This window comes from Indicator indicator, chromosome Z (genome assembly GCF_027791375.1).
Source record: "Indicator indicator isolate 239-I01 chromosome Z, UM_Iind_1.1, whole genome shotgun sequence".
Classification (NCBI taxonomy): domain Eukaryota; kingdom Metazoa; phylum Chordata; class Aves; order Piciformes; family Indicatoridae; genus Indicator; species Indicator indicator.
The window spans coordinates 83,012,046-83,038,714 of record NC_072053.1 but is presented as its reverse complement, the minus strand read 5'-3'; the positions used below and the strand labels follow the sequence as shown (position 1 = coordinate 83,038,714).

General features: G+C 49.8%; 1 protein-coding gene across 1 annotated transcript in view; it reads right to left on the bottom strand.

Moving 5' to 3' along the window:
• CTIF (cap binding complex dependent translation initiation factor) overlaps positions 1-26,669 on the bottom strand; it is a 165,797-nt gene that overhangs the window by 113,752 nt on the left and 25,376 nt on the right. The window contains 3 exon segments of the mRNA XM_054398006.1: positions 10,084-10,159; positions 14,499-14,603; positions 17,110-17,197. Of these exon segments, the coding sequence (XP_054253981.1) occupies positions 10,084-10,159; positions 14,499-14,603; positions 17,110-17,197 (269 nt within the window).

Genomic DNA, 26,669 nt, shown 5'->3' with positions numbered 1-26,669 from the left:
CTGGCTGCTCTCCAGCCACTCTGTCCTCTGGGAAAACAAGGGATAGAAAAAGGCAGCACTATTCAGAAGTTAAAGTTCAGGGGCTTGGGGAGTGATGTCTGTTACAGTCTATAAAAAGGACCAGGAAGAACCAACACAGAATCACAGAAAATACCTGGTTGGAAGAGACCTCAAAGATCATCCACAGTCCAACCTTCAGCCCAGCACTGAAGGGTCAGCACTAAACCATGTCCCCACTAAACCAGGTCCACACACTGCTTGAACAACTCCAGGGATGGTGACTCCACCACTGCCCTGGGCAGACCATTCCTAATGTTTGGGAACCCTTCAGGCTTGCTCTTCATGTTCTAGAGATTCACAAAAGCAAAGCTTTTGGAAAGGGGAGTCATCTACAAGGCTGAGCAAAGCCTGTGTTGCTCTTCAGTGGGTTGAAGCCAGACCTTAGTGTGGTGACATCCCTGAGTCTCCAAGGCTTGTGGAATTACATATAGCCCATGTGCAAAACAGTTAATTCCCCAGAAAACCACAGTTCTCATCTCTAAAACCATTTGTGAACTCCTTCAGCACAACTGAGGATCTTTCTTCATCATCTTCCCAAGAACTTAATCATTCTGCTCTCCTGTCCTCTTCCCTCATCTCCTTGTGCTCCCTGATCTTGAACTCAAACCCCACCACCTCCTTTTGCTGAGACCACCCTAGACCTGCCACTACTAAGCTGCTTTGTGTCTACCCTCCCATCAGCCTGGCCCAAGGAAAAGCTGCAAAGCATCAGACTCCCATTATTAATCTCTTTTTCTGCAGCACAAACCACAGGTTCACAGATTGCACTGGGTTGGAAGGCACCTTCAAAGGTCATCTTGTCCAACCCCATTGCAGTCAGCAGGGACACCTCCAACGAGACCAGGCTGCCCAAGAACACATCGAGCTTGATCTTGAATGTCTCCAGGAGCAGGGCCTCAACCACATGCCTGTAAAACTGGGGTCTAAGGTCCAGAGATGGTCCAGCAGTGGACACCACCATGGTCTTCATCTCCCTCCTGCTGAGGTTGTGGCATGCCCTCCAGAGCGTGGGACGGGGTCAGACAGACAAATGGAAATAGGTTCCGAGGAACATCCTACATTTGTGGGGTCAGCAGCACCTTCCCCTGAAAAGAAGCACTCCTCAGCACATCTGGCAGCTTTCCTTGGTGTGAGGAGCACTGCTGTGGACTGAGCCCTGCCAGAGCATCCCATAGAAAATATGCAGAGCTGAGGATTAGGTTTGCAAAAGTGGGACTCTGAGAGGAGCTAGGAAGGTGTTGTGACGCAAGAGAGGGATGTGTTGGTTGTGGGGCATGTCTGACCCTTAGGAACCAGCTCCCCTAGGGTGGTGGTGCTAGGACACGGCAACGATGGTGGATGTTCACAGACACCTTCAGTTTTAACCCCCTTCTGCTCAGGGCTTCCATGTGCTTTGAGGCTCATAACGATGCACAGTGCTAACCAAACCCAGTCCTGTCTGCATAGAAGCAGAGAACCAAAGCCCCATGGTTGCCCATGCTGGACATGCATCCCAAGCCTGAGGTGGGCACGGTGGGATGGAGAGCAGCATGACAAGAAGGTATGAGATGCAGACACCTCGGAGCAAGATTTCTGCTTGGAAAAAGCCTCTGGGACAAGCCTGTTTCCCTCTGCAGCGTTTCTGTTCCGTGGCTGTGCAGTGAGGCTGCAGTGCCCTCTAGCGCTGCTGGGCTTCCCTCTGTCCCCCTGGCCACCAAACACCAACCCAACCACCAGGCCTGCAGTGTAAACCACCTTTTCCCTTTCCATACACATCCCACACCCATATCTCTGAACCCAGCTGGGGTCTGAGAGCATCCCAGTGAAAGACAAACTTGTACAGGGCCACTGCTCTCCAAACAACAGGGCCGAATGGCCCCAGTCCTGCCCCACTGACCAGCATCAGCCCCAGGAACCACAATAAAATGCACTCCCATGCCCTCCATGGAGAAGGAACCCCCACAAACGATGACCCAGCGTTGCTAAGTCTGCTTGAACTGGGTAGCAGCCAGAAAAATCTAACCAGCTCTGAGAAGGGAGAGTCCCTCTCACCTGTAACAACCAGAAACCAGATCTGAGGAACAACAGCAACAAGATAGATAGATAGCTAGATAAACAAACAAACTTAAAAGTCACAGCTTTAGACCATTTCATAGAGTCACAGAATGGTTTGGGTTGGAAGGAACCTTAAAGACCATCTAGTTCCAACCCCTCTCTGCCATTGGCAGGGACACCTTCCACTAGATCAGGTTGCTCAAGGCTTCATCCAGCCTGGCCCTGAACACCTCCAGGGAGGGGGCACCCCTCGGCAACGTGTTCCAGTGTCTCACCACCCTCACTGCAAAGAGTTTTTCTTCCCAATCCCCAGTCTAAATCTCCCCTCTTCCAGCTCAAAGCACTGGCCTTCATCCTAGCACTATTTCCCTGGTGAAGAAGTCAATTTTAAGATATGTGGACCATCATCATCTGGAAACCCCACTGGAAGACCTCCACTTTTCTGCATGCCAAACAAAAAGCATGGTTCAGGGCTCACAGTGATTGCACTCTACTGCCAGAGGCCAGGTGTGCACTTTGCAAGAGCTGGTGACCTGCCTGGAAAATAAGCCAGCCTTGCTCCAAATCTCTCCTCTCCATTGCTTTGGGGATGGCAAGAGTCTCATCTGCTTTCCTTGGTCCATGGTGGCATGAACTCTAACACAGGAGCGATGCTGAAGGGGTTACAGGTGACCAGAGCAGTTTGCCCTCTCAGCACAAAGAGAGGGTCATTGTCAGTCGTGTTAAATGCAACAAAGAACAGGCCACAGAGAGATCAGATCTGTCTGGAAGTCACAGCTTTTTGCTCAGTACTGGAGATCTGACTCCCAATACGTTGTGACCTATACTGAAGTAACCTTTGGCTCTTTGACAGGGACTTTCCATAGTGGTTTAGCAGCTACAGCATTGGAAAGACCCTTGGGATATGGGAAGCTGGCTTGTTAAACGAGAAACCTTCCCTGGAAGCAATGCCATGCCTACACGCTCTGGATGGAGTCCAGGAAAATCTGAGGGCAGGGAGAAGAAGCCTCCCAAGCATGGAGCTACCTAGGGAGCCACTTGGACTTGTTCCTAAGTGTTTGGTGAACACCTAAGGATGTCAAGGTTAGACCTGGTGAGTGGCAGGAGGGACATACAGCACATGGGGCACTCACACAGACAAGGTCAATGCCAGTGCAAGAGGTTGCCAAGCAGAGGGATGAGACCAGCCCAGCTCTCCCAGTGCCAAAGAGCCTACTGAGAGAGGGCCACCCTGGCCATGACTGAAGGAAGTGGTATCTGGGGTGGCTAAAAGGAGAACTACCTAACCCTGTCATGCAGGAAGAGCAGGCAAGAGAGGACATGAAGAGGATGAGGACTGTGTATGGTGATAGCAAATAACACCACCCCACCAAAAAGCCCTCTCTGAGCTCCAAAGAGACCTGCCCCCCTGCTACCACCACACTGGAAGGGTCAGAAATTTGTACAGAGTCCAGGAGCAAGGCCTCACCCCAGTGCTGGACACCAGCCTCCTCCCCTTGCATGAAGAGTGACAGCAAAGGGATGCTTGTCCATGATCCACTCTTCTTCTCCTGGACACCTGGGCTGGATTCATCTCCCTTAAGGAAACTACCCTACTACAAGTCCATCTGTCAGCGGGTTCCCCTGGGCTCCTTGCAGATCTGACAGGGAAAGGACCTCAGATGGGAATCACCTAACCTTCTCTAGATCTCTAGACTGAGGCACAACAAATCATACCCCATGATGTCCATGCCTCTCCTACAGCAGGAACCCCAACTGACAGGCCCCTACACAAGTTCCCACCTTTAATCTCACAATCTCCATGCTGAATGGTAAGGGCTGACTTGAAAATACTTGTCACTGAGGAGAGGTCTCTAGGAGAGTGGGCAGAGATGCCTGTTAGGTGTCTAAATTCAGGTGGGCTCCCTGCATGATTAGGAATCCTGGCATTTCTAAGACTGTTTGGACAAAGTTGGGAATACAGCAGTGCTAAGAGGTCCAGATGGCCAAGAAGGCCAACTGCATCCTGACTTGGATCAAAAATAGTGTGGCCAGCAGGAGTAGAGGTGTGATTGCCCACCTGTACTCAGCACTGGTGAGGGTACACCTCCAGTACTGTGACCAGTTTGGGGCCCCTCATTCCAAGAAGGACATTGAGGAGCTGGAGTGTGTCCACAGAAGGGCAACAAAGCTGGTGAAGGGTCTAGAGCACAAGTCTGGTAAGCAGCAGCTGAGGGACTTGGGGTTGTTTAGTCTGGAGAAAAGGAGGCTGAGGGGAGACCTTCTGGCTCTTTACAGCTCCCTGAAAGAAGGTTGTAGTGAGGTGGGTATTGGTCTGCTCTCTCAAGTAGCAAGTGACAGGACAAGAGGAAATGGCCTCAAGTTGTGTCAGGGGAGGTTTAGGTTGGACATTAGGAACAATTTCTTCACTAAGGGCCCTGGAAAGAGGCTGTCCAGGGCAGTGTTTGAATCATCATCCCTGGAGGTATTTGAAAGACGTCTGGACATGATGCTTAGGGACAGGGTTCAGCGGTAGACTTGGTAGCATTAGGTTAATGGTTGGAGTCAATGATCTTAAAGGTCTTTTCCAGCCTAAATCATTCTCTGATTCCATGATGCTATGAACAGTTTATGGAGTCTGCCCTTCTCCTAAGGAGCTGCTCCTTTGTTTCTCATCCAACAAGGAAGCTGGATGACAACCAAAGCCAGAAGAAAAACAAGCAGCTTATTGTAAGTCCAAGCATATGACAAAGAGGGTCGAAAAATCCGTAAGGAAATGGAAGGAGATGAGTTGTGAGGCAATCCAGATGCCAAACCAAATGACATCAATGCTGTCTTCCAAGCTTATTCCATACCACCAGTGAGGCCCAGTAGGCAATTTCTGAAGTACCATAGAATTTATGCCTCCTAAAACACAGGAGAATGAGCAGCTGGCAACCAAAGGCACAGCCACCCTGTTTGGAGGAGGGCAGGACCATCCTGAAGGCACTAATCCAGTAAAATGAAAGCCAAAACTTGCAAGGTGCCACTCCAGAAACCACTTGGCATGTGTTCCAAAACTCTCTGCTGGTGTCTAGCAGCATTCACAGCATGTTGCTGGGACAAGCAGCCTTCTGTATCCTTCCTGAGCTATACAGCAGCTGCACAGGGAGGACTGGGATTACCTGGTAGGACATGACCTCCTGGGCTGTTTTCTCTGTAAGTGTAGTTTGCCAAGGGCTTGCAGCCTGAACGTCTATCTAGGACCATTTGGCTGTCACACATCCAAGTCTGGAAGCCTTTCCAAGTGTTTGCCAAAGGGAGCAAAACCAAAATGCACTGATTCAGCCCTTCCCATGACATCCTCATGATGCCAAGATGGTTACATGGTTTCCTCCAATAAACCAGCTGAGGTGAAAACAGAGAGGATGATGAAGAGTGGCTCTACATCTGAGCTGTACCTCTCTAAGCAGTACTCCCTGGTGTGCAATAAAAAGCAGACCTTAGGAATGAGGAACATTTATCTTCTAAAGATCATTTTCTTCCAAAGCCACTTTTTGGCAGCACTTTGCTGAGTCAGTGCCCAAACCCAAGCTTACAAACTCCTATGAGTAAGGAGAGATGAAGAGGTTCAGCTCATGAGAAAATGACCTTGTGAGCTGCTGGTCATGAAGCTTTCCAACCAAAGCCAGCAAAACCCAAACACCTGAGCTCTGAGAAGAAAGGGCAGGAGGAAGTTTCAAAACACCAGCTGGGTGTCCTTTGAGGGAGTAACAAGACCTTGGGAATGGACTTTTTGCAAAGGCATGTTGTGATAAGACAAGAGGGAATAGATTTAAGCTCAAGGAGGGTAAACTCAGACTAGTTTATCAGAAAACTAGATATCAGAAAACAAAGTCTTTACAGTGAGGGTGGTGGGACACTGGAACAGGCTGCCCAGGGAAGTCATGCATGCCCCCTCCCTGGAGGTGTTCAAAGCCAGGCTGGATGAGGCCTTGAGCAACCTGGGCTAGTGGAAGGTGTCCCTGCCCATGGTGTGGAGGTTGGAACCAGATGGTCTCAAAGGTTCCTTCCAACCCAAACTATTCTATGAATCTATGAATCTGCCAGAAGAAATCGTGGCCAGCACAGGACAGCAGGATTCAGCCACCTCTGATGCCCACCAGAGGGCAGAAGCACGCCGTGAAGGGGAGCATCCCTGCTCCTCCGATTTCCAAACACGAAGTTGGAGATCAGCATCTTCCCTCAGGTGGCTCTGAGGAAGGAGAGTTATGGGGAAGGAGGTTTTGGTTTTCCTTGGTGTTAGAGCTCTTACCTGCCAGAGAGTCAGAGGTTTCCCTTGCAGCATGCTGTTAAAGCATTAGTGAGAGATTCCAGCAGCAAAATTAATGCATCTACAGCAAAACCCAGAAATCCAGAATATTCTGCTTAACCCAGCAGGGGTGCTGCTGTATCTCCCTGTAGATACACACACAGACCTGGATGAACACTGGAAGTTGGTGCCAGATTCATGTCCTACATCAATCATACAGCTGTTTTGGTTGGAACAGACCTTTCAGATCATCAAGGCCAACCCTTAACCCAGCACTGCCAGGTCACCACTAAACCATGTTCCTCAACATCACAGCTGCACAGCTTTGAAACCCCTCCAGGGATGGGGTCTCCACCACTGCCCTGGGCTTGGGCAGCCTGGAGAAGAGAAGGCTCCAGAGAGACCTTCTGGGAGCCTTTCAGGACTTAAAATCTTCAGGACTTTAAATCTGGGGACAGATTTTTTTTCTCAAGGCCTGTTGTGACAGGCCAAGGAGGGATGGTATAAATTAAAAGAGGGAGATTCAGAGTGGAGAGAAGGAAGAAATGTTTGACACTGAAGGTGGTGAGAGATTGTCCCAGGTTTTCCAGAGAAGGTGGTAGATGCCCCATACCTGGTAACATTCCAAGTGAGGTTGTTTGGGGCTGTGAGCAACCTGCTGTAGTTGCTGGTGTCCCTGCTGACTGCAGGGAGGACGGCCTGCATGAACTTTAATGGTTTCTTCCAGACCAAAGCATTCTGTGATTCCACAAATCCATGCTCACACTGGCCCCTCCATCCTCATAAACAGCTGTAAGGGTCCCTTCAGCTCTTAAAAAGAGACAGAGCTAGAGTTGATGCCTCTCCAACCTGAAAAGCCTCTTCCTCAGGCTATGACACAAACATCAGCACAGTGTGGGAAAGACCTAAGGATGGTGAAAGATTTCTTCCCATAGGCTCACTCACACAAGGATTTTCTCTTGCCCTCCCCAGAGCCATGTGAACCAAGGGATCAAGACCAGCAAACCCAGTGTCAGCACTGCACAACCATGTTCAAACCCAGTTAAAGAGTTACAGGTCAGGATTAAAGCAGCTGTCTGCAACAAGTGCACTTGTTAACATCAAACAAGATCAATCTTCACCCAGAACCAGCTGGTTCCCAGTTCCCACCAGCAGGTGTGACTGTATGTATCTAGGTAAGCCTGTCCCAAGCACTGCACCAATCTGCCCAGAGGCACAAACAAAACTCCAAGTCCAGCATTCCCACCTGGTCTTCCAGCTTGGAGGTGCCACACTAGCAATTAAAGGTAGATATTGAGGTATATACTGGAATTAATTCACTGGAGTTGATGGACTGGGAGGAGTCCAGCAGAGGCTACAAAGCTGCTGAGAGGCCTGGAGCATCTCTGTGAGGAGCAAAGGCTGAGAGCCCCTGGGGCTGTTGAGCCTGGAGAAGAGCAGCCCCAGAGGGGATCTGAGCAATGCTCAGCAAGAGAGAAAGGTGGGGGACAAGAGGCTGGGGACAGATTCTTGTCAGTGGTGCCCAGGGACAGGACAAGGGGCAAGGAGCACAAACTGGCACCCAGGAGGTTCTACCTGAACAGAAGGAAAAACTTTTTTGGTGTGAAGATGCTGGAGGGCTGGAGCAGGCTGTCCAGAGAGGTTGTGGAGTTTCCTTCTGTGGAGAGCTTCCAATCCCCCCTTGGCCACTATGCTCCTGGGCAAGCTGCTGTGGAGGGTGTTTGAACTGAACGATCCACAGAGGTCCCCTCCAACTCCCCACATTCTGTGATTCTGCATTTCTGTGACTCAGCCTGGTGTTAGGACAGGATGAGATGACTGGACCAGGAGCAGCCAGTTTACTCAACAGCTGTTGATTAGGAAAGAAGATATATCCTAGAGAAGAAAGAGAGCTTCTCTCACCAAAGATGGTGTAACTCCTCATTTCCAGTTATTTCCCAGGGAAAAAAATCTTCTGTTGAAGAATTATTGGGGTCTGGATCAGCTGATGTTTTCTCTCTGTGACCTGAAGTCCAGACATACCAAGCATGGAAAAGACTGAACAGAAAGCAGCTGCAAGCAGTGCTTCTGCCTGCCAAAGTCAGCAGCACTTCTCCACTCTTTCACTGCTACACATATTTGGTGCCAGCAAGCTCACCCAAAAGAAATAGTGAGGCAGACTATCACATGGTTTGCAGTGGGAGAAAAGCTTTTCCTCATGCATGAGCCAGAAGCTCAGTGAGCTCTCTGCCCAGCACTGAATAGGGTAACCCTATCACAGCACAAGGGATCTCCACTCTTCTCTCTGGGGACAAAGAACAGATGACAGCAAAAACCCACTGAGCATCGTGAGAAACTTGCCCAGCCCTGGCAGCTCTGTTCCTTTGAGGATTGAGGCTCCTGAAAGTGTTGTGGTTGACATGCCTGAGGGAGCTGGACAAGCTTAAGAAGGCCCATGTGAACCTCATGTGGTGCAGCAAGGCCAAGTGCAAGGTGCTGCACAGGGATCAGGACAGTTACCAGTATCAGTTCAGGCTGGAGGATGCAGGGCTGCAGAGCAGCCCTGTGCAGAAGGCCTTCTGGGGATGCAGAGCTGGCCATGAGCCAGCACCAAGTGCTGCCAGCCCAGAGCAGCACTGGCTGCTCTGATCTGGGAGGGGATTCTGCCCCTCTGCTGTGCTCTGCTGAGACCCCCCCTGCAGTGCTGAGGCAGCTCTGGAGTGCTCAGCACAGCACAGACAGGGAGCTGGTGGAGCAGGGCCAGAGGAGGCTACAGCAATGCTGGCAGGGCTGGAAGGGCTCTGCTGGGAGGCTCCAGGCTGAGAGAGTTGGGCTTGGGCAGCCTGGAGGAGAGAAGGCTCCAGGGAGACCTCCTGGAGGCCTTTCAGTGCTTTAGGGGGCCTAGAAGAAAGCTGGGGACAGACTTTTTCCTCAGGGCCTGTTGTGACAGGACAAGGGGTGATGGATCAAAAAGAGAGATTCAGATTAGCGAGGAAGAAAGTGAGAGCCTGCCCAGAGAGATAGGGAATGCCCCACCCCTGGCAGCGTCCCTGGTGAGGTTATTTGGGGCTCTGAGCAACCTGCTGCTGTTGCAGATGTCCCTGCTGACTGCAGGGGGCCTGGTCTAGATGAGCTTTATAGGTCCCTTCCAACCTAACACATGGTTCCATGAAAAGTTACACACTGCTAACACATTGACGTTTCAGTTGGACTCCCACACTGCCTTTCCCCCAGTATCCAAACATCAAAGATCATTCAACCAAAACTAGACTGGAAATAGAGATCTAGAGAAGGCAGTGAAGAGAGAACTGGAGAAGGAACAGACTGGAGCAAGCATACAAGCAGATGACCCCTGCACATTATTATACACAGGCACAGCCCATGGGGGAAACATCTGGGCCAGCACACCGTCACTGCTGGCTTACTGGCAGCAGTTTATCAACCCTTTTTCAGAAGTGCTGATGCTTATCAGAGCCTCCCTTCCTGAAATAGATGATCCCATGTATTTGCACATGTGTATGTAGACTGTGCTCAGCCTGTCACCTCCCAGCAAAGTCTCCATGGTAACCACCCTTGCCCATCACTCAAGCTTGCAGGAACACTTCCTGGTCACAAACACCAAAGGACCACAAGCTCAGCATATCCAGCCCAGCAGCTTTCCCACTTCTGTGGAGGGTTTCCCAAGGAAAGGTGAGGTCAGGAGCTGCTGCTCTCCACCATGCTGCATGTTCATCACCTACCTGCCACACTGGAAGGACTTTCTCTATGTCATTCAAGTTGATGCCATCACCATCCTCGTATTTCCCTTTCCCAAGCCTGTGACAAGAAGAAAACAAACAAAACCAGGTGAAACCTCTCTGGAACATAAGTTTACTTCCTGTTATGGCACATGAGGTTGTTAGTGAAAAGGACCCTCATGAAAACACAGAGGCTCCCCTGTGTTTCCAAAGCACTCCCATGTGCGCACAAAGCTGTTACAATTAGACGCTCTACTCAGTCCTCCCCACCTGCACCACCCACCCCAGCATTCAAACAACAGTTTGGGTAACAGCAGCAGTGAGAAAAGCAAAGGCAGTCCTGAGCTTGTAGGGCTGGGTGATGCAATGCCCACACCAAACAAGATTGAAAGCCAAAGTGCACCTAGAAGAAAGAAAAAAAGAAAAAAAAAAAAACAAACCTAAATCAACAATGGGGACATAAAAATGTAATGAAAAATGTTTCCTCTGAAGCAGTGCTCATTTGTTGGTCTCCACAGGAGCTCCTGCTCCCCTGCTGGGAAAGGTTTCAGTGCACAAGCCCAAACATACATCTCCCAGAGCAAACAGCAATCAGTAACAATACAAACACACAATCTGAAAGTAATAAAAAAAAAAACCCCAAACCTGGGGTGAGAAGCCAAGCACTGACAGACCAAATACAGAGCTGGCAGCTGAAGGACTTTCTTCTACCAGAAGAGGGGGGAAAAAAAAAAACAATCTGAAGGTAATCACTAGCTGGAGAGTTTGTAATCATAGCCTGTTGCAACTCTGAACCACTCTTTCCTCATGTCCACCCTAATTCTCCCCTGGCACAACCTGAGATCATTTCCTCTCCTCCTGTCACTTGCTTCTTGAGAAATGAGACGAGCCTCCACCTCACCCCCAACTGTCAGCGAGCTGTAGAGAGCCTCCTCAGCCTCCTCTTCTCCAGACTAAACGACCCCAGCTCCCTCAGTCACTCCTCACAGTACTTTTGCTCTAGACCCTTCACCAGCTTAGTTGACCTTCTTTGGATGCACTCCAACACCTCAATGTTTGTTTTTTTTTTTGTAGTGAGAATGATACAGAAGAAGAAAAGATGGAAAATAAACATCATTCTTCTGCATTCTCAAACAATTCAGGTGATCTGTTTTTATCATGCAAGAATGGCAATGCATTTCTTTTGTCAATTAGTGACAATAGAATCACAGAATCAGTCAGGGCTGGAAGGGACCACAAGGATCATCCAGTTCCAACCCCCCCTGCCATGGGCAGGGACACCTCACACTAGATCAGGCTGGCCAGAGCCTCATCCAGCCTGGCCTTAAACACCTCCAGGGATGGAGCCTCCACCACCTCCCTGGACAACCCATTCCAGGCTCTCACCACTCTCATGGGGAAGAACTTCTTCCTTATGTGCAGTCTGAATCCCCCACTTCCAGCTTTATTCCATTCCCCCCAGTCCTGTCACTACCTGAGATCCTAAAAAGTCCCTCCCCAGCTTTCCTGTAGCCCCCTTCAGATACTGGAAGGCCACAAGAAGGTCACCTTGGAGCTTTCTCTTCTCCAGACTGAACAGCCCCAACTCTCTCAGGCTGTCCTCACAGCAGAGCAGCTCCAGCCCTCTGCTCATCCTGGTGGCCCTTCTCTGGACACCTTCCAGCACCTCCAGATCCTTCCTGGAACAGAGGCTCCAGAACTGGATGCAGTACTCCAGGTGTGGTCTCAGCAGAGCTGAGCAGAGGGGAGAATCACCTCCCTTGACCTGCTGGCCACACTTCTCCTGATGCAGCCCAGGCTCTGCTTGGCTTTCTGGGCTGCAAGTGCTCACTGCTGGCTCCTGTTGAGCTTCTCATCCACCAGCACCCCCAAGTCCCTCTCCTCAGGGCTGCTTTCCAGCCAGTCCCTGCCCAGCCTATATTGGTGCTTGGGATTGCCTCGACTCAGATGCAGGACCTTGCCCTTGGTCTTATTGAATCTGATGAATCTCATATCACTAAATAACATATTAGGCAGAAATTTTGTCAGCCACAGACCCAGGAAATCAGTGCCCAGAAGTCAGAAAACAACAAGTCTTGGTGGAATTAGGGAAAACAACGGGAAATAAACAGAAAAAAAAGGCATGTGCTGAAGCAGCAGGCTCAAAAAACAGTAAGCTGAGTGGAAACTAATTAGGACACCGAAAGCTTTATAAGTAATCAGAGCTGCTCAACCTACAGTCCATGAAACATTTGCTTTAGGTCAAAACATGCTCCATGCTAGGGCCAGTTCTGTTTAACATCTTTATCTGTGGTCTAGCTGAGGGGATTGAGGGCAGTCTTATTAAGTGTGCAGATGACACCAAGCTGGGCAAGAGTGTTGATCTAGCTTGAGGGAAGGGAGGCTTTACAGAGGGACGTGGACAAGCTGGATCAAAGGGACAAGGCCAGTGGGATGAGGTTCAACAAGGCCTAGTGCTGAGTTCTGCACTTGGGTCACAACATCCCCATGAATGCTCCAGGCTTGGGGCAGAGTGGCTGGGAAATGACCAGCAGAAGACCAGGGGGTTCTGGTTGACAGCAGCTGAAGATGAACCAGGGTGTGCCCAGGTGGCCAAGACCTGGCTGAAATCAAAAGCAGCATGACCAGCAGGGCTAGAGAAGGATTGTCCTCCTGTACTTGGCACTGGTGAGGGCCACATCTCAAATCCTGGGTTCGGTTTTGGGCCCCTCATTCCAACAAGGACATTGAAGGATTGGAGCATGTCCAGAGAAGGGCAATGAAGCTGGTGAAGGGTCTCTCAAGTAACTAGCAATAGGGCAAGAGGAAAAGACCTCAAGGTGTGACAGGGAAGGCTCAGGTTGGACATTAAGAAAGATCTGCCTGAAAGGGTTGTCAAGGCCTGGAAGAGGCTGCCCAGGGCAGTGGTGGAGTCCCCATCCCTGGAGGGATTGAACAGCTGTGTAGCTGTGGTGCTGAGGGACACAGCTTAGCGGTGACCTGGCAGTGCTGGGGTAACAGTTGGATTTGATGACCTTAAAGGTGTTTTGCAACCAAAGTCATTCTATGATTTTATGGCTGTTTGATTCTATACCATTTTCCACACCATCTCATTTTTCAAAACCATCTGTAGAACCAGGAGCAAAGATTACCTAAGGGCATTTAGTGACTTAGAAATTTCATGTCACGTTGCTCCAAATTATCTGAAAACTGCTGCTCATAAACCTGCAGAAAACACTTACAATGCAAAACAAAAGCCTTACACAGTCATGTGAGCCTTTCTGACACAGTACAGGAGCTACCTGCTGATGCTGAACCAACTGAGCAACAGAAAAGCTTCTCTGAGAAAGGATTTCCATCCCTACATACAAAGTGGCAGTGAGAAGTCATGGAATCCCAGCAGGGGGGTGGTTGGAAGGGACCTCTGGAGGTCATCTAGTCCAACACCCCATGCTGAAGTTGGGTCACTCAGAGCAGGTTGCTCAGGACTGCGATGTCCAAGCAGGTCTGGAATCTCTCCAGAGAAGGAGACTCCACCACCTCTCTGGGCAGCCCAGAAATCTTCATTTGTAATCTTCTGACCATCATCTTTGAGACTCACTCTGATTTGTTTCCTTCTTCTACACCTTGAAGGATAAGGAGAGGAACCCACAAACTATAATTGTTCCTCAATATGCAAAGAATCTGCACAGAAACAGTGGTGTCCATCTAAGCCACAATGATGATCCACACGGTGCCAGTATGACCAACCAACAACTAGAGAGGAATCCAACAGTACCACTGAAGTCCCTGAAGTTTGTCACCACCAGAAAGGGCTGCTTAGTATTTTCACAGGCTTGTAGATAGGGCATTAACACTTGGATCTGTATGGGTCATACTGATGCTCTCTCCTTCCCTGAGGTCTTGCTGGGGAGAAGAGCAGAAGCCCTGTCACATGTGTAACCACAATCAGCACTAAGCCAGGAGCTCTCCTGCAATATTCAGAGATGTTCATGAGACTTGAATTATGGAATCATAGACTGGTTTGGGTGGGAAGAAACCTTTAGAGGCCATCCCTAGTTCAATGCCACTGCCATAACCTGACATATCATCAACTAGATCAGGTTGCTGAGATCTGGCCTGATCCAACCTGACCTGTAAAGCTGACTTGGATCTTGTTGGATCTCAGCTTGGATCTAGAAGACTTGGATCCAGCATGCTGTAGAGACTAAACTCTACCAAGTAATGCATCAACAGAGTGAGCAACTCTGCCCTAGCCCAGAACTGGATGATGGAAGAGCCAGACAGACTGACTGTGGTCTCCTCAAACCTTATACCTGGTCCAGCACCTCCTCCCCTCGTCCTCCACATGAGCCATGCCATCAGATTAGTGTTCCTACAACAAGAGAGCAGTTGGAGACCTTTGTGGAGAGCATGACATAAGCATGAATGGCACTCACCCTTCCCTGTCTATGTGAGGCAACGGGTGTTTGGAGGTGTTCCGGAGCTTCCTCTGAAACTGGGTGAAATCTAGTTTTTCAGGCTGCAAGTCCCACGTGGCACCACTAGGAGAGACAAAGAAAGAAAGTCCACCACTAATTAAAATACCACCCAGCTGAGGAGCATTTGGCATTATCAGAGCCTGCAGACAAGGAAAGCTGGAGCTTCTGGAAGCACCACCCCCTGCTGCAGAGCACATGAATGCAGGCTGCCTCCAGCCTTTCCTCTTCTGCATCCTGCTTCTTCTCTTTCCTTCTGGCTTCTTGGAGATGCTGATCTCTACACTCCTAGCTTTAATGCACAATGCAACACAAACCTTACAAGCCACACTTGCCCTCTGTATCAAGGCAATACTGCAACAGATAGTGGTAGTGCTCTGGTCCATGCAATGAAGAGGTTCTCTCTGGCCCTGCACAACCTACCTGCCTGCCCTAGTGGCCTAGAATAGGTCACAGGTGGGAACTCAATCCCTGCAGACTCTTGCAGTGCTCCAAATACAAAGAGAGATATGCATAAAATCAGGCAGAAGTCATACATCACCACTTTGCCCATGTTGATGTGTTTGGTTCATGCTGGGGGGTTGGTAGCCAGGGAGGGGGTTACTTGTGTGTCTCCTGTAAGACGTTTCAAGAAACTCCTTTGGCTTTAAATAAGACCCACCTCTGGCCAAGGCCAAGCCAATCAGCACCTCTGTGGTAATATATCTCCCTGGAGATATTCAAGGTGAGGCTTGACAGGGCTCTGGGCAACCTGATCTAGCTGAGGCAACCTGAGCTGACTACAGAGGGGGTTGGACTGGATGACCTTTGGAGGTCCCTTCTAACCCAGACCATTCTGTGACTCCATGTTATTTGAGAGGGGAAAATCTGTTGGGTGACTTTCTTTGGGTTTGGGAGTCCTTTTGTGTTGGAGAGGAGTTGGCACAGGGAGAGACAACCATGGGGACACTGAGGTCACTGAAGAAGGAGGTGGGGAGGCATGCTGGAGAAGCCCTTTGACCTGTGGCGAGATGGCAGGCTGAATTTTTGCAGTTCTTAGAGATCAAAGGTGGGGAGCAGAATCCCATCTGCAGCCTGTGGAGGAGCCTGTGCTGGAGTGGGGGAGTAATTGTGAAGAAGTCCATGAACCTGAGGGAAGCCTGCCCTGAAGAACTCCATTGCTGTGAGGACAACAGCCTACAGAAGGGACCCATGCTAGTTGGAGAAGTTCGTGGAGGACCTTCTCCCATGCGAGGGATACCATGCTGCAGCAGGGGAGGATTGTGAGGAGCTTCTGCCCTGAGGAAGGGGTGGTGGGAACAACATGGAATCGACTGGGACTTACCATTCCCTGCCCCTCTGTGCTGTTGGTGGGGAGGAGGTAGCAGAGCTGGACCCAGGAAGAAAGGAGGGGTGGGGGGAAGGTGTATTTAAGATCAAGTTGCATTTATCACTGTCCTACTGTGATTGAATTAGCAAACTGGTGGTGGTTTTGCTTATATTGTACTGATTTTATTTCCCCACCTTGAGTCTGTCTTTTGTCCATGACCATAACTGGTGAGAGAGCCCTTCCCATCCTTTTTCTTGATCCTCAAGCCTTTTGTTATATTTTTCCCTCCTTGCCCCACCAGAGTTGGGTAGGAGTCAGTGAGCTGCTGCCTGGTGCTTTGCTGTCAGCTGGCTGAGCTCAAACCACAACAGTTGAAGCAACAGCTGAAGAGTTCTTCCCAGCAGCTGTGAAGCCAACACATGACTGCACCTCCAGTTAATGGAAGAGTAAAATCCTGGAGCAGCAGCTCAGAGCTGCCTCAAGTCTTGCCTGTGCAGCTCTCAGATGATTACAAGTATCACAGAATCAGCATCACAGAACGTCAAGGGTTGGAAGGGGCCTCCAGAGCTCATTGGGTCCAACCCCCCTGCCAAAGCAAGATCACCCAGGGCAGGCCACACAGGAACATGCCCAGGTTGGCTTTGAAAGTCTCCAGAGAAGGACTGTTACTGGTTTGTACCTGATATTCAGTACTAAAGCATTTGTAAAAGCCAGTTAAGGCTTACCAAACCTTGGCCCAAAGTGTAAAAAACCAGTGTGGTGTCTGTTTATGAAACCTGCAAAAGGTAAAAGAATTCTCACTGGGTCACAACAGAGGTCTGTGAAGACTGAAGTATTGCACAGTTTGTGCTGACCAAGAGCACTGCAGCAGAACAGAGGCAGTTAGGTTTATTCCTGAGAGGAGAGGCCAACAAAAAAGTACAAATTTTTCTTTAAATTTCCTTTTGGAACAAAAATAATTCAATTTTCAGTAGAGAACTTGAGTTTGCATTTGGCTACCCCCTGGAAAGAAAAGTGGTTGGAACATGATTTGACCTTTTCAATATCCATACAGGTTTCAGATGTCTGGACTGCAAACCCATCCAGCAGCCTCTCCTAGGCACGGGGATTGATTGTGCTCAGTGCCATGGGCTACACAAGGAGGAAGAGCAACTTGAGTGCCAGCAGGGTGCTCACCAGTGCCTGGGAACTGGCAGGATGGACACAGGCAAAGGCTAAGAGAGGGCACAGTCCATCTCTGAAAGCATCTTCACACCAGCTTACCTGAAGGAGTCAAAGGTGTTGGCAGCCCAGATATCCGTGCCCAGCATGTCAAGGGAGCTCTCCTTGTTGCCATTCTAGGAGGGAGGGAAAGGTGGTTACTCGTTGGAAGGCACACAGAGCTATCTGGACTGTGGCACTGCCTCTCCCACCACCAGCCACAGAGGTGTCCTGGCTCTGCACATGAGCTCCTCCACTCTCATGTGAATCCCTGCACACCGTGAAGGTAAAGAGCAGCACAGTTTCAGCCTTGGGGACAGAAAGCTGTGGACAACATGGAGCAGACAACAGGCAGGCTCAGCTCTGACTGCAGCCCTGTCCTCCTACCCCACCATCCACAACCTCCAAGACCCAGCAAGGTAGGTAGGTTGACATCTGAGACACAAAGACACTCAGGTTCAGAATCACAGACCAGCTGAGGTGGAAAGCGACCTTTGAATCTCATCTGCTCCAGTTCCCCTGCTCAAGCAGTGCCACCTACAACCAGGTGCCCAAGACTACACCCAGAGGGCTTTTGACTATCTCCAAGGATGGAGATAATATTCACCAACAGCTACCAGAGCCTGCTGTCACCAATGCACACAGGGAAAGCCTTCCTGCTTCTTCAAGGAGTCACAGTGGCATGACTTCTCCTTGCTCTAACAACAGGCAGAGGACATCAGAACGCTGCACCATGCCACCTCTGCCATGCACATCAGCAAATGAGCTCACATGGTTATTGTGGTACACATGCCACCAACACTGAAGTGAAGGTTGCTTCCTCTGAGAAACAAAATTGTGACCCAAAGCAATAGCAAACACCTCACAGTCATCCTTCTTGGCCTCTGAAGAGTCACCAGCCTACACACATCCCCCCTGAAGGGAGGGCTGCTCTCTCATCCTGTTACAGGTGAAGAAGTAAAGCAGGTTGAGTTTTGCCATTCAAGACCATTCAAGAAATCAATCTCGACTCAGACTCATGTGAGATGAACACATAAATCCGTATCTGACACAGATTATTCCTAATCTTACACATATTCAGAGCATTTATTTCAGCCCCAAACAGCCCCACTCTGCTGAAACATGCTGGCAAAGGTGGTTTCCAGATATTCTCCAACCTGTCATTTCAAATTTTATTATTTTCAAATATTAATAATTATTAATAGAAACTGAGACACTAAAAAAACACATAAATCATTGACCATTTCTGAATGAGGCCCCAGATCTCAATCAGACCAAGAGGTGACCAATCTTTACCCAACAAGCAGGACATGCATCCTTGGTGCAGGCTGCACTCCACAGCCATTCCCAGCACAAGAACCACTGCAGACTGAGCAGATGCTCCAAACACAGCCACACTGCTCCATTTTTGTCTACTCCAAGGAATTTATGGATTACAATTTTAACCTTCATGTATCTGCAAGTCAACAAGTCTCTGCATGGAAACAAACTATCAGAAACTACTTCCACAAGCCTGGTGGGCACAGGTGAAACTAAACAGGTTCAACAAGGCCAAGTGCAAAGTGCTGCACAAGGATCAGGGCAATCCCTGGTGTCAACACAGGCTGAGGCATGCAGGGCTGGAGAGCCCTGAGGAGAAGAGCTTGGGGATGCTGGGGGTACAGAGCTGGCCATGAGCCAGCACCGAGCGCTGCCAGGCCAGAGCCAGCCCTGTGCTGGGCTGATCCCCAGCAGTGTGGGCAGCAGGGGCAGGGAGGGGATTCTGCCCCTCTGCTGTGCTCTCCTGAGACCCCCCCTGCAGTGCTGGGGCAGCTCTGGAGTGCTCAGCACAGCACAGACAGGGAGCTGGTGGAGCAGGGCCAGAGGAGGCCACAGCAATGCTGGCAGGGCTGGAAGGGCTCTGCTGGGAGGCTCCAGGCTGAGAGAGTTGGGCTTGGGCAGCCTGGAGGAGAGAAGGCTCCAGGGAGACCTTCTGGTGGCCTTGCAGTGCTTCAAGAGGTTGATAAAAAAAGCTGGGGACAGACTTTTTCTCAGGGCCTGATGTGACAGGACAAGGGGTAGTGGTCTGAACTAAAAGAGGGAGATTCAGATTGGATTAAGAAGAAATGTGTGACACTGAGGGTGGTGAGAGCCTGTCCCAGGTTGACCAGAGAAAGTGGTTCATGCCCCATCCCTGCAACCACTGCTAGGCAGGACTCTGAGCAACCTGCTCTAGTTGCAGATGTCCCTGCTGGCTACAGTGGGTTTGGACTACATGAGCTCTAATGTTCATCCCTTCCAATCCAAACCATTCTGTAACTCTATGATTCTCTGAACTATGGAATTCTCCTGATCAGTTCTGGAAGCAGAGCTTTTTATTTTAGGCAAATATAAGCAAAACTTTCTCCCACCAAGGAGAGAATTTAGTTCTCTAAATATATAGAAACCTCCTCATGCAGCAGAATTAATATGTATCCTCAGGTCTTCACAGCTCTCACCCAAAGAAGAGATACTTCTTGCAGACAGATCCATTTCTCTTTCCATTTCCCATGGACATATGAAATGTTGAGGACCTGTCAATCAGCTACCTACAGCAGACTTTCAATGAGCTACCTACAACAGAATTTCCTAAGAATAAAGTATTTGGACTCAGGGAGGAAAACTGGGAACAAGTAACCAGTTGCAATGTGGCTGAGACAATTCAGCAACAAAGACATTAAATAACAGAATTTAAGACGAAATGGGTTCTTAATCCAACAGGTTGCATCCTAAAACTGTTGCCCAAACTCAGCTCAGGACAGGCCTTATGAAAAGTCCCTTCTAGAGAGCTGAAATAAAGTGCCTGGCAAATGCCTTCCCACCCTTGTCTTGAAACCTGGGTGGATGTGGGTGGAGAGCCTGGGCTCTGACTACCTCCTAATCCATGGTGCAAGCAGAGGCTGCAGAAGCTGTCACACCGAGGTCCCCTGAGGCTCCTTGGAGCATCAGCTCATCAGTGTTCCACCACTGAACACAGGAGGGAAAGGCCTGACACTAATCCCAGCAATTAGGGGACACTGCAGCAATGGTTCACGTGGCATAGAGGGCAAGATGGGTGCAAACTTCTAGGCAGTGGTTGGATGGTCCCCACTCAAATGAAGCTGTAACTCCTGGTCCTCCTAGATGATGGCCTCATGAGCTCTGAAGAATGCTCCAAGTATAAAATCATAGAATGATTTTGGCCAGTCATAGAATGATTGTGGCCAGGAAGACCAACAGCATTCTGGGGTTCATTGTGTGGCCAGCAGGCCAAGGGAGGTTCTCCTCCCCCTCTACTCTGCCCTGGTGAGTCCTGGAACTGGAGTACTGTCTCTAGCTCTGGGCTCCCCAGTTCAAGGGACAGGGATATACTAGAGAGTGTCCAGTGGAGGCTACAAGGATGATGAAGGTACTGGAACATCTTTCTTGTGAGGAAAGGCTGGAGCTGCTTAGTCTGGAAAAGAGAAGACTGAGAAGAGATCTTAGAATCATAGCATGGCATTGCTTGGGCTGGGAAAGACTTTTCAGATCATCAGATCCAACCATTAATCCAACACTTCCAAGTCTGCTGCTAAACCATGTCCCTCAGCACCACATCTTATAAATTCCTCCAGGTCTGGGGACTTCACCACTGTCCTGGGCAGCCTGGTTCAGAGCTTGACAACCCTTTCAGTGAAGCAGTACTTCCAGCCTCCCCTGGTGCCACTTGAGGCTGTTTCTTGTCATCCTGTCACTTGCTGCTTCATAGAACAGACCAACACCAACCTTGCTACAACCTCTTTTCAGGTAGACAGAATTATACAATCAGCAGAAAGAAGAATTTATCTCCAAAGTTAACTTCTGAAAATTGTATATATATTTTAAAAGATTTTTAAAAAGGAAAAAAGATCCATTGTGATCCACTGATTTAACCTTCTACCCTGCACAAGAATGTATCATTGCAGACCCCATCACTTCCAAAACTGACATACCATAGAGAGGGTTCAACCAGTTGGTCCCAGGCTTGGGACCTTATCAATGTTTACAAATATCTGAAGGATGAGCGTCCAGAAGAAGGGCCCAGGCTCTTTTCAATGGTGTCCTGTTATAGGCAAGGGGAAACAGATACAAACAGGAACATAGGAAGTTCCACTTGGACATAAAGAGAAACTTGTTTGGTGTGAGGGTGCTGGAGCCCTGGAGCAGGCTGCCCAGAGAGGTTGTGGAGTCTGGAGACTTTCAAAACCCTTCTGGAGGCATTCCTGTGTGGCCTGCCCTAGGTGACCCTGCTTTGGCAGGGGGCTGGACTCAATGACCTCCAGAGCTCCCTTCCAAACCCTAACATTCTATTCTTCTATGAGTTGGGTTAGAAGGCATCTCTGAAGGTCAACCAGTCCACCCCCCCTGCAGTCAGCAGGGACATCTGCAACTCCAGCAGGATGCTCAAAGCCCCAAAAAACCTCACCTGGAATGGTTCCAGGGATGGAGCATCTCCCATCTTCCTGGGCAACCTGGGACAGGCTCTCACCACCCTCAGTGCCAAACGTTTCTCACTTTTCTCCATCCTGAATCGCCCTCTTTTAGTTTCAGACCATCCCCCTCCTTGTCCTGTCACAACAGGAGCCTGAGAACAAGTCTCTCCCCAGCATTCTTCTAAGCCACTTTTAAGTCCTGTAAGTCGGTAATGAGGTCTCTCAAGTCCAGCCAGGCTCCACAAAGGTGGCACCAAGGCCAAACAATCATGCCCCTTGTCATTAAGCTGTGAGTCACTATGGTCATTCCAAGACATCCTTGGCAGGTCAGGCTCTGTTGGCCTGTGTTTACAACTGGTTTCTCTCTCGACTCCCATAGGCAGGGAACGTGCTTGCTGCCCAAGGCAAACTGCACTGCAGGGCATTTGTAAAGCACTCACAGCAGGGCACCACAACTTAATAACACTCCAAAGGAGGCCTTGGAGAAAGCTGGGGAGAGACAGGCTTTGGAGCGTGGCCTGTTGTGACAGGACAAGGGGTGATGGCTTCAAACTAAAAGAGGGAGACTCAGGGTGGACAGATGGAAGAAATGTTTGACGCTGAGGGTGGTGAGAGCCTGTCCCAGGTTGCCCAGAGAGGTGGGAGATGTCCCATCCCTGGCAATACTCCAGGTCAGGTTGTTTGGGGCTCTGTGAGATCTGCTGTAGTTGCAGATGTCCCTGCTGACCATAGTTGGGTTGATGACCTTTAAAGGTCTCTGTCAACCCAAAGCATTCTGTGATTCTAAAAAGCCAATTCTCAAGTTCAGGACCATAAAGAAAAAAAAAAACAAACAACCCCTAAGTCACATGTATTTAAGAAAAGAAGTGACTTGCTATCAGCTCCTCCAGGGCTGCATTCACAGCCACAAGCAGCTTCACCATGAAGCTCCCATTGACCCAGCCCTCAGCTCCAGATAATCATTTCCACAGCAACGTGGGTTAGAACTGCTGAAAATTAATGAAGCCCCTAGAAACGATGATTGAGACAGTGGCAAGAGGAATGCCAATACCCAGAGAGATCAGAGATCTGGTGAAGCAGATCCCACAGGCAGCTGGTTTAAACACACATCCACGAGCTCTGTCCTCCAGCCCCCTGTGAGCACACAGCATCTCCATCCACCACAGCCCAACCCCTGCAGCTGCCCACACAGAGAGAGGGATGGACCATGCCACCTGCCACGTGGAACCTGGCTGTTGACCCATGCATGCAGCTTCAGCAAATTCCCCACACATTCAGCATTTGCATGCAAGCAGCAGCTTTGCAAAGCCCAGCTCAGGGTCCCACCGCTTCCTCTCGCTGCTGCTCATTACCACTCTCCACTAAACCACCACAAATGCAAAAATGGGGTGCTGAGGGGCACAGTTTCATGGTGACCTAGGAGTCGACTTCACAGAATGGTAGATGTTGGAAGGGACCTCTGGAGATCACCCAGTCCAACCTCCCTGCTAAAGCAAGGGCACCCACAGCAGCTTGCACAGCATCACAATGCCGGGGGGGAGTGGTAGGAATTTCTCCAGAAAATGAGATTCTACAACCTTCTGGGCAGCCTAGTCCAGGCCTCCAGCATGCTCAAAGTGAAGTTCTTCCTCATGTTTAGACGGAACCTCCTGGGTTCCAGTTTGTGCCCATTGCCCCTTGTCCTGTCCCTGGCCTCCAATGAAGAGTCTGGCCCCAGCCTCTTGCCCTCCATCCTTTAGATCTCGCTGAGCATTGCTCAGATCCCCTCTGGGGCTGCTCTTCTCCAGGCTCAACAGCCCCAGGGGCTCTCAGCCTTTCCTCCTCACAAAGATGCTGCAGGGCCCTCAGCCTCTTCATAACCTCCCCTTGACTTTCCCCTGTCTCTCTTAAACTGAGGAGCCCTGAAGTGGACACAATACTGTGGATGTAGCCTCTCTAGGGCAGAGTAAAGGGGTGGAGAACCTCCCTCCACTTGATGAGATGATCTTAAAGGTCTCCCTGGCCAGCAGGAGCAGGGAGGTCATTGTACCCCTGTACACAGCACTGGTTAGGCCACACCTTGAGTACTGTGTCCAGTTCTGGGCCCCTCAGTTTAGGAAAGATGTTGAATTGCTGGAGCATGTCCAGAGAAGGGCAGCGAGGCTGGGGAGAGGCCTTGAGCACAAGCCCTATGAGGAGAGGCTGAGGGAGCTGGGACTGTTTAGCCTGGAGAGGAGGAGGCTCAGGGCAGACCTCATTGCTGTCTACAACTACCTGAAGGGAGGTTGTAGCCAGGAGGGGTTTGGTCTCTTCTCCCAGGCAACCAGCACCAGAACAAGAGGACACAGTCTCAAGCTGTGCCAGGGGAGGTTTAGGCTGGAGGTGAGGAGAAAGTTCTTCACAGAGAGAGTGGTTGGCCATTGGAATGGGCTGCCCAGGGAGGTGGTGGAGTCACCATCCCTGGAGGTGTTCAAGAGGGGATTGGACGTGGCACTTGGTGCCATGGTTTAGATAGGCATGAGGTGTAGGGTGACAGGTTGGACTCGATGACCTTTGAGGTCTCTTCCATCCTTCTTGATTCTATGAAAACAACTCTAGGGCTCTACATGCCTGTAGCTGTTAACAGCATCAGCTCATCATGGTGCTTGGTGTTAACAAAAAACAATGCCAAGTGGCAGACTGAGTCCATGGTATAAATTCAGGGATTAGCCTCTCTCATGTGTTACAACTTCAGCATCTTTCAGTTCTATGTTTCTGGAAGATTCCCCCATCTTTCCTCCTCCTCAGCTGACTACAACCCCTGGCTGTGCTCTGGTAGAAAAGAAACAAAATATATTTTGAACTGCCTGAAAAGGTGCCAATTAAAGGTTTCCTTGTTGAAAACTGCAAGTTTTCATAAGAAAAATAGTGACGTTTGGAGGAAAAAAAAACAGTATTACTGCTGCTCAAGGAAAGAAGGGAATGTTTGGTCTTGCTCCCAACAGAAAGGACTATCACTTTCTAGCAACACTGTGATTCTGTTCAGTCAGGAGGACAGATTATTTCCTCAGGCTCTCCAGGACAGATGAGATGGATGAATGGACTCTGGCAGAGCCCTGGAGCAGGCTGCCCAGAGAAGTTGTGGAGTCTCCTTCTCTGGAGAGATTCCAAATCTGCTTGGACACGATCCTGAGCAACCTGGGGGCCCCTGCTGTAGCAGGACAGTTGGACTTGATAATCTTCAGACCTGTCTTCTAACTCATACCATTCTGTGATTCTATAACCTTGACCACTGGCTCTAAATCTACCAGATTCTGTCCTCCACCTCTGGCTGTGGCAGTTTAGGCTGGGTGCCTCCTATTACTGTCACCTAAGTTACACCTCCAGTGTCCTGAGTGTCCAACCCACTAAGGTGGACACAGGAAACAGCCTATTTATACCCAGAAATCCTGCACCCTATATACAATATGTCCTGGTTTAGAGCCAGAAAGATCCTCTGCTGCCCCAAGAGGGACAAAAGAATGACACTCACACAAATGGATTGGAGAGTGAGGGAAAGGTTAAATGGAAAAAAATAAAAGCAATTAGTGTTTTACAGAAGCTACAAAGCAGAGTGGCAAAGATACCCCAAAGTGTAGAGAGTCCCTTACACCACACCCAAAGGCCTCCCAAAACTTCCGTTCTCCCCACCTGAGGATCTACGCAAGACCCCCCAGGGCTCTTTCTTCTCCCCCTACTTCTATGCTAGTCTCATGCTGGCCAGGTCTGAGTCTGCCCTCCCCGCTTCTCCTCCTGCCATTAGACCCAGACAGGCCTAAGAGGCTTTGAGATACTCCCCCACCGTTACCTGATAGGGAGCATCTCCCGTGGGAGCAGAGAGGCAAGAAAAAGCCCTGGGGGGTTTTGGGCTTTGGGATATTCTTTGCCACTATGCTTTGTAGCTTCTGTAAACCACTAATTGCCTTTTTTTTCTTTTTCCCATTTAAACTTTCCCTCACTCTCCAATCCGTTTGTGTGAGTGTCATTCTTTTGTCCCTCTCGGGGTAACAGAGGATCTGTCTGGCTCTAAACCAGGACGTTGGCACAATCACTGCTCACATGTGCAGAAGAACAGCAGCTCCAAGAAGAAACAGGAAAGAGGTTGATGAAAACATACATGAGGAGTCCCGGGTCTGAGTTGAAGGAACAAAGATAACACCAAATCAAAAGCAAATTCTTAGTCTTTTTTGCAGGGCAGGAGGGTAACTCCCTTATCCACCCCTGTGCTGGTTTGAGGCCAGCAAGAACATCTCTTGCCCCAAAAGGGACAAAAGAATGACACACGCAAACGGACTGGAGAGTGATGGAAAGTTTAAATGGAAAAGCAAATTGGTGAAGCTACAGAAAACTACAAACTACAAAGCATAGTGGAAAAGAACATCCTAAAGCATACAGAACCCCCTCACAGAATTCCCAAAAGCTTCCCAGTCCTCCCTTCCTCCCACCTGAGGGTCTACCCAATCCCTCAGGGCTCTTCCTTCCCCCCCACCCCCTCCCACTGCTAGGCAAGTCTCAGGCTGGCCAGGTCTGAGAGTGCCCCCCTCCATTCTCCTCCTGGCATTAGGCCTAGTCAGGCCTAAGAGGCCTGAGATACCCCCCCGGCATTACCCGATAAGAGAGGACATCTCCCATGGGAGCAGAGAGGGAAGAAAGAGGAAGAGGATGACTCTGCAGATGGCTTTATAGGGCGCAGGATTTATGGGTAGAAATATGTCGTTTCCTGTGTCCACCCCTGTGGGTGGGCACCCAGGACACCAGAGGTGTATCTCATGCAGCAGTGGCAAGGGGCACCCAGCCCAAACTGCCACATCCCACCCCTTATTTCATACCCATAATTCCTGCATCCAAAACATATCATCAGATCAGAGACAGTTCTTAGATGACATGTCTGGCAAAGTCCAGGTCCTCATCTGGGCGTCCTTCCGAAAGGTCTGTCCCTCGGGCTCAGGTCACAGTTCCAGTTCATTCCAGCTCTTCTCCCTCATCCTGTGGAACCTCCCAGCGACGCAGAGTTCATTCCTCTGCACGGTGAACTCTTCATGGATCCGATGGACATCCTGGCCACCTGGAAACAACCTCACAACTTCTCAATCAAACATCAATGTCCATCCACTCAAGCGGCATGTCTCCACCCCTTGGGGCAATCGAGTCAGAACAATCAGGCTCCTCGACTCGACT